The following is an 8055-nucleotide window of genomic DNA, read 5'->3' as shown; positions in this document are numbered from 1 at the left end:
GATGGTTCTCCACCGTTCTTGCTTTTTTCTTCTTTTTTTTCCACAGAAACTGGCCCCGATAACAGCAGGTGCTGATTTACCACATGCCAAGTGTCGATTACCATTTCATAAAAAAAAATCTCGAATCAATTAATGCTGTTACAACGGTTATCTTAGCCAACTTTCATCCTAAATGTCTTGTTGTAGCAGTACATTTTAATATAGTAGCTTTTTTGCTGCGGAGCAAGGGTTTTGAGCAAGGTAGATGTGAACTATCTTCGTTTACTTGTGTTCTTTGGTGGTTCCATGGTGTCACGGTGACTTGTGTCTGGGTTGTTATCCGTGTGAAAAGGCGAACAAACGGGAAAATAGTTTTCCCACATGACCTCCAATACAGGATTTACTTTACACACGCTTGTCGTGATGTTTTTGTTCAACACCCGAATCGACAATATTCGAAATTGGGCTTCACACGGTAGCGTGGCCGAGCGGTCTAAGGCGCTGGATTAAGGCTCCAGTCTCTTCGGGGGCGTGGGTTCGAATCCCACCGCTGCCAGGCTTTTGTCACGAATATCTCTGAAGTAAAGCAAATCAGTGAACTACAGAGACTTGAAATCACAACTGTGTAATAAACAGCATCTTAGAAAGTGGTTCCCCTGTAAACAATCTGTGAACTAGTAGATGAAAGTTGGCATCATACTGCGGTATATACCCTGCATGTAAAGGCTCTGATGGTCTTGTCATTGTTTTGAAACACTTCTTCAAGCTTCTTTGCAGTGACATCCAGATCTGAAGTCAGATTTGACAAGGGTTCAACGTACACAGGGACAAAAAGAGACCAGAAAATGTTGTGACATGAAGGGTTTCTGAGGTAGTGTGGCCGAGCGGTCCAAGGCGCTGGATTAAGGCTCCAGTCTCTTCGGGGGCGTGGGTTCGAATCCCACCACTGCCAGGGTTTTGTCACAAATTCCCCTGAAATAATGGGTGGTGATGGTGAGTAAACTTCAGGGACCTGAAATCACGAATGTATGAGAGGAAGCATCTTAGAAAGTGTTTCTCCTGTAAGCAATAGACTATGAAACAGGAGATGTGTGACTCTACAAGAATGTGCGTCAAACTTTAAAATGGTTTATACTCTGGACATAGACGGATGGCCTTGTCATTTATATGAGGTTATCAGAGACATGACGTTTGGTTGAATACTGAATTGGTATTTCACCTTGGATGCCCACCTTCAAACTGTGGGGATTGTGTACATCTCCTGTGTTTTGCCAGGCTGAAAGTGTGTGTGAAGCATCCATGTTTGTGACATCCAGATTTGAAGTACTCTGATCCACCACAAGCTCACTGGTTTTGTTCGTTAGCAAGACAAATGGTCATGGTGGGTACAAGAGACTGGAAAATGTTGTCATACTTTATGTGTCAGAGGTAGCGTGGCCGAGCGGTCTAAGGCGCTGGATTAAGGCTCCAGTCTCTTCGGGGGCGTGGGTTCGAATCCCACCGCTGCCAGGATTTTGTCATGACAAGACATACTGGCATATATGTGATGGTGCTGTCAATGTCTGTATGTGTGATCGGTGCAGATAATCCCAATTATGACATACTAAGTCACTGGAATTAGTTGTCTTTGTGCAAGTCTCTTCAGGGACTTCATGAGTTCAAATCCCCACAACTGCCGGGGTTTTGAATTGATGCAATAACAACAAACAACAACCAAAATATTCCTCCTGTTAAGCGTATTCATCACAGCCGCCTTGAATGCAGTGTCGCATGTGCTCTGTCAGTCTGCCTGCTGCTGTCCGCCTGTGAAGCTGTTTATTTTGCATTATCATCATCTCTAACACAGAACACTCATTCATGCTCACACACGAAGGCCACAGTATTTTTCAGTACATGGGGGTCAATTATTTTTGATAAATTGTTTGTTGTTGTTGTTGTTGTTTGTAATTGACCTGCACATTTGCTTCTGTTCCCACTTATGCAAGGACGGATACTTGAATGTTCCCTCTCATTTTCTCTTGCACACACAGGCACTTGAGATGTACCCAGTGCAGAACAAAAGCAACAACAGCACACCTTAAACCGCACTTATTTCTCCCCAAAGCACTCTTTGTGTTCATTTATAAGCTTTATTTGATGTAAACAAAGACTCAGTGACATAACCGTGAGGGCAGAACCTTTTGTTACACTTATGCTCACATGCTGACGCAACACACACTCAGGCACAGTGAGACACAGTCAGACAGAGTTCTAATGCATTTAATGGGGTTTCGATTTTGAGCTTCGGCCCACAAAAAGCAGGACGGGAGCAGGAAATGGTCAGTTATGTCATTGCCAGATGTATGTGCATATTTCTGTCTTGTATTTCTATGTGATAGTTTCTTATTTTCACAAACTCTCTCTGCATGACTGTCTCTCACACACCTATTGCTATGCACACTCATTCACACAGACTCACACTACAGATACACTGCAGATATAGCTACTGTAATAGCATAACAGAATGACATACACAGAGCACAAAATATTAGGGCTCAAAATCGTGTTAATTTCTTTTTCTGAGAGCTTGTCAGAGATACAGATCGCTTCAGTCTTGACATGAAATGGTTAAACTTTAATAGATTAGCTGACAGAAATATCATCTTTTTCCAAAAATTCTCTGATTTCAGCTTCCCAAATACAAGGTTTCACTTAATTCATATGACTGTAAATTGAATATTTGTGGATTTGGACTGCTGGTCAGACAAAACAGGCAATTTGAACACGTCACATTGGGCTCCAGGAAACAGTGATTGTGTTCTTTTCACATTTTTTTTTTGACATATTCAGTGAGAGATGAGTGTCTCCTCTTTCTTCATCATGGAAGTGAGAGGTTTTCCTCTTACTATCACAGAAGTTACTCTTGTGTTTAGTCACTGTACATCTCCCTCCTCCCGGTCCTCTCCTCTCAGACAGGTGTGGTCCTTCTGCTGGCAGCACAGTTCCCAGGCAGCATCTCTGTGTTGTTGTGAGCAGCTGCAGCAGTCAAATCATCCACAGCCATGTCGATCTTGCCGTCCTTGAGAGGCGAAGCTAAGGTGTAGAGCATGAACTCCGAGCCCACCGTCACTGGCGTTGGCAAACCCGCCATGACTTTGGATTCAGCGGAGATGGACGGCTCTCTGTCTCGCACCAAGGACGCTCGAAAGGAGTGTGAGGTGGAGTCCCCCGCACTGTGGTTGCTCCTGTAACTGTACCGGCGGCAGCGGTTCTGGTAGTAACGGTTGCGGTAGTAGGATGAGCTGCGGGAAATGGGCGGCTTGATGAGGGAAGGCCGGCCTTTAGTGCGCAGCTGTCTGTGTTTTTCGATGAACACGTGCACTGCCAGGACGCCCACCATCTCAGCCAGCACGAAGGACAGAGCTCCAAAATAAAAAGACCAGCCATAAGAGTAGCTCTTCTTGTTGTCGCTCTGGCTGGGGTCACCTGAGTTGGCTGATATGTACACAATGATGCCAATGATGTTACTGAGACCTGGAAGAGGTTAGAGGCACGCAGAGGGTCAGATGGATGATATATACTGGAGTTTGGGTGCATGCACATCAAACTTGTGTGTGTTTCTTACCTGCAGAGACAAAGAGTATACCCGCACTGAGGATGACATTGTAGCGTGACTTGTAGAACTCGCTGGCAGCTACACACACACCTCCGAGAAACAATAATCCCACGCTGAGGATGGGGAAGAGGCTGGAGGCTCGTACTGCTCCTGAGGACAGGAGAATGGAATGGGGCCACATTTATATCACAATTGAACCCCTGAGACCTCATTCCGGTTGTTAGATCTCACAGTTATGTGTGCACATTTGTTACCCACGTAGCAAATACTCTGCAGCATCTTGCTCATAGTCTGCATCTTCAGCAAAGTGATCAATGTCTTTGCAAACACCTCGAAACGTCCCTGCAGAAAGTTAAGAGAGAAACAAAGAAACGCATCAGAGTACATCCATTTGATAACAACTGTGGCTCTGCATCACTCTGCTCGGTCTCACTTTATTACATGACATACATCCTGTAGCATTCATAGAAGTCACAGTGTCTTTGACCCAGTACACTTTGCATACTCTCTCCAACAGTGACTTGCATAATGCTAAATGTGTTGCTTACTATCTAATGGGCTGCACTGCATTGATTTTATTGCCTGCTTTCATACAATTCAGCTCCAAGCTTAATAGAACTGATTTTGGAAAATGTGCTTTGGATATTAGATCTGTCAGGATATCAGACTAAAGCCCAGTGAAGAGTCAGAGGGAAATAATGTTTGTCTGTCTCAACTCTGATGCCTTTGAAGAAGTCAAAGTGTCCAGTATTTCTCAAGAAAAGCAAAGATTTGAGGAAAAATCCTAAAATAAACATACCTACCAATCCTTAAATAAACAGACTAACAACTTATTTCCTCTCTCATCAGACCACGCACATTAAAACTGACAAATTCACTCATTAAACTGAGTTAAATATCAATATTCCCTGTGTGCAATGATGTTAAATTCAACAATTGCCCTGTTTTACTTACTATTTTGTTTACTTTTCTATCATATTGGTGCTTCTTGCTGTGAAACTGTCCCCTTTGCTGCTTTAACGCTGCATATTTCCCTGCTGTGGGATTAATAACAGCTTATCTTATCTTTTCCTATCTTATCTTAAGTCATCTTTATCTCTCCACAAAAGTTATAATAGCCTTCACAGGAAACTGGTGGTGGGGGGGGGGGGGGTCGTCAAATGTAAGGAAGTGAGAAAATCTAATAATGCTGAAGCCAAGCGTGAAACCCACTGCAATCCAGAGGAGCTGCCATTCCAGACGTTTTCTGTGTTCGTCATGCCACTGAGTGCCTGTATTTGTGCATCTATTCGGCGTATTAGATCTCACTCTTCTGCATTTGATGGCTCCTCATCTGATTTCTGTGCCGGCTGTTATTACTGCAAAGCCTTTTCCCGCTGTTTCTCATGCAGCTATGCAAATGTGAAAAGTGTTATTCTGAAGTAAACTAGCATGGGAAATATCTCCTGGTGCATGCTGGCGAGTATCCAAACCATGAAACACAAATGCTCACGCAGAGGCCATCACTACCGTCACCTGTAAAAACAGACTTTGATGGTGTGAAGATGCAAAAACGAGCCGAACACACGCTCCCTGCTTTCAGCAACCTTTGGCCCAGCAGCGCCTCTCAACATGTGCACACACGGGGATGTATTGATAAATGTGTCCCTATGTGCTGCACCGATTGACCGGTATTGATGATGTGACTCAGGTCGCCATGGTTACCAAAACAAAACCCATTCAGCGCACTGCAGCTCGGCCTCGGCGAACAGGTCAGAGAGGGGAGCACACGAGGGGGGAAGCGTTTATTCAAATTACTGTCAGGGCGCAGAGAGGGATGAGGATTTAAGTTGTTTTGCTCCTTCCTCCAACCAGCTTCTGTGTTTTCGGAACACTTTCATTATGCAGCATATTTGTCCACAGCTTTGCGCCATTAGTCTTTATTTAAAGCTGTTACTTTGGGACAGTTTGTTGTAGCTTATGAAAATAAGCGAGCTCCACAGAACCTCGCCTGTGGAAGATACTGTGTCTTATTACGAATGCCTGTCTGTAGAGCTGTTTCTTTAATAAGTGCACACAACCGTGCAGCAACCTGCTGTCCTCTGTCTGTCCTCATGTGTCTGTATTCTGTCTCTTTGCTCTTCCTGTCATGTCGCTATTCATCGTCGTTGTTGTTTTGTGCTGATAAAAAAAACTGTTTCTTCTTATTAAACCCAATTTCTATGTATTGCACATACAGACAGCCTTCAGCTCCTGCCTGTCTGTCACACACACTCACACACACACAGGTTTGTTGAAGCATTGATGTCCTCTACATGCTTTGTTGCCTCTCCATTAAACCATTATGGAGCTTAGAGATAGTGGGGCGGCAGCAGAGGGAAGTGCTGAGAGGGATGAATTTGAAGTGTATGAGGGAGGAATAAGAGTGCCGAACATTTTCATTTCATTCAGAAAATCAGCAAAGCAAGCAGAGGATATCAGGTGAGAGAGGGGGGTGCTATTAAAGAGCAATGAATAATTGAAAAATTCATTTCCATCCATCAAATGACTTAAAACTCATCTCCCTCCCCAAGATGCTTCTTCATGAATTTTGCCATAAATCTAAATCAAAACATAAATCCATCTGAGGCCAGAATGTATTATTAAATGATCGCTTTTAGCTCAAAACGCTAAGAAAAGCTAATTAGGGTCTGTTTTAGCTCAAATATTGCAAGAAAACTCCCCTTCAGCATCAGATCAGATGAGCCAGTGTCACTGATTTTGGAAAGCTTTTAAAAACCCACATGTATAGAATTGCACTGATGTTCATCATTGTTTTGTCTCTGATTTGTTTTAATTCTCTGTTTCAATGTCTCCTGAAATCATGTTATTTTTTATCATAATGTATATGACATGTAGCCCTTTGTAACTTCAGCTATGACAGCCACTAAATAAACACATTTGACTTGCCTGCTTTTACAGTCAGTACAACTTTCTTATGAACTTTGTTTCATCTCTTTGCTCATCTGGGCTTTTGTTTGTTTAAAAAAAAATCACATTAAGAAAAACATATTACAAAGCCTGCAAAATATGAGTAATTGTTATTGATTAATCAACTCAACGGTATATAAAATGGTTCGAAAATGGTTATACATGAAGTAATACTTTTTCCCCATATTTGTGCACTTGTGCTTAAGTAATAGTTTCAATGCAGGACTTGTAATGGAGTATTTCTACACTGAGGCATTGCTATCTTTACTTAAGGATCTGAATGCTTCCTCCACTTCTGAGTGCTACAAATAACATTTATCAATACTATTGTTTATCCTGCATTCAATTCTGCAACATCCTGAACATGGCTGTGATGATAGAAACACAGAAAATGTTCTCCCATGATGTAAAACAATAATGAGAAGCTGTTAATGTCATTAAGTTTCTGTCTATATAGCATTTATCACTCAATATAGAGTCATGGTGGACACGGTCTCTCATGTGGAAGAAATGGGTCTATTGTAGCTATAGGAACTGATGGTCTATTTGCTGCTCATCATCAAGCAGCCTGCTAAAGCCCATTGATTTTGCTCTTTCATATAGTTTTATCTTTGATGTTTCTAACAATAACTCTTCCATATTTTAGCGTTTTGCCATGATTTTTAATACCCCTGCGTGCTGCAGAACCAGCGTACTGGTTAACTTGGTAAGTCAGCAGCGACAGTACAGACAGTATTGGAGTTAATGTCCTACCCTCGGTGCAGCAGGTCCTCCACAGGCCCGAGTGGGTCAGGACCTCCTCGTTCTTGCGGACAGTCTCGTTGTCGTTCAGGTTCTTGGAGCGGCACATCCCGCGGGAGTACAGCCAATAGTCCGTACCCACGGCGATGGTCATGAGGCTGAAGGCGCAGAAAGCGCCCGCGGTGGTCAGCAGCATCATCACACCCCGGTTACACAGCCTCATGTCGGCCCAGCCTCTTCCTCCTCCTCCAGTGGACAGAGACCAGCGGGGCTTAGAGACTCTTACAAACTTTCTCCCGGTGTTTTATCTCTGTGTGGATCCAGCAGGCTGAAGGAAACTCACTTTTTGCGCACATCTTCTGCCACCTGCGCTGCGAAGCTGGATAAGTGGGCAGGGTTCGGGACGGGTCATTCTCCTCTGTGCATCACATCTCTGAGTTGGGATGTTTCCATGTCGAGGGTGCAGAAGAGAATGCTGTTTACTCAGTAAAACAACTGAAGAAACAGAAACAAAGAGAAGAACAAACAGAGGGGCGACCGTGGAAAAAAACAAAAACAAAACAAAACAAAACAAAACAAAATCTTGGATAAAACAAAAAGTTGTTGGGAGGAAAAAGCGACAGCAGCGCTATTATGGAGCCTTTCCAGTTTGTTGAAGCTCAACTCTGTATGGTGCTGACTGTAGGATGATCCCGCCTTCCAGTGTGTGTGTGTGTGTGTGTGTGTGTGTGTGTGTGTTCCTGTCACTGAGCATATATAATCAGGGAAAACTGTAACCTGGGTCAGTTCTC

General features: G+C 43.4%; 1 protein-coding gene and 3 non-coding genes across 4 annotated transcripts; 3 read left to right on the top strand and 1 right to left on the bottom strand.

Moving 5' to 3' along the window:
* Positions 1-453: 453 nt before the first annotated feature.
* On the top strand, positions 454-535 carry trnal-aag (transfer RNA leucine (anticodon AAG)). Its single transcript has one exon. It is a non-coding gene; the product is annotated as a tRNA-Leu (tRNA).
* A 314-nt stretch (positions 536-849) lies between these two features.
* On the top strand, positions 850-931 carry trnal-aag (transfer RNA leucine (anticodon AAG)). Its single transcript has one exon. It is a non-coding gene; the product is annotated as a tRNA-Leu (tRNA).
* A 475-nt stretch (positions 932-1406) lies between these two features.
* On the top strand, positions 1407-1488 carry trnal-aag (transfer RNA leucine (anticodon AAG)). The gene has a single exon. It is a non-coding gene; the product is annotated as a tRNA-Leu (tRNA).
* Positions 1489-2817: 1329 nt separating this feature from the next.
* On the bottom strand, positions 2818-7614 carry cacng3a (calcium channel, voltage-dependent, gamma subunit 3a). Its single transcript, XM_076729440.1, has 4 exons — positions 7277-7614; positions 3833-3916; positions 3584-3724; positions 2818-3492 (listed from the first exon to the last, which is right to left on the bottom strand). The coding sequence occupies exons 1-4, from the start codon at positions 7485-7487 to the stop codon at positions 2927-2929; spliced, it is 1002 nt and encodes a 333-aa protein (XP_076585555.1). The 5' UTR covers positions 7488-7614; the 3' UTR covers positions 2818-2926.
* Positions 7615-8055: the final 441 nt, after the last annotated feature.

This window comes from Chaetodon auriga, chromosome 4 (genome assembly GCF_051107435.1).
Source record: "Chaetodon auriga isolate fChaAug3 chromosome 4, fChaAug3.hap1, whole genome shotgun sequence".
Classification (NCBI taxonomy): domain Eukaryota; kingdom Metazoa; phylum Chordata; class Actinopteri; order Chaetodontiformes; family Chaetodontidae; genus Chaetodon; species Chaetodon auriga.
The sequence above is the reverse complement of the archived record's forward strand: the minus strand, read 5'-3'. Positions and strand labels throughout refer to the sequence as shown.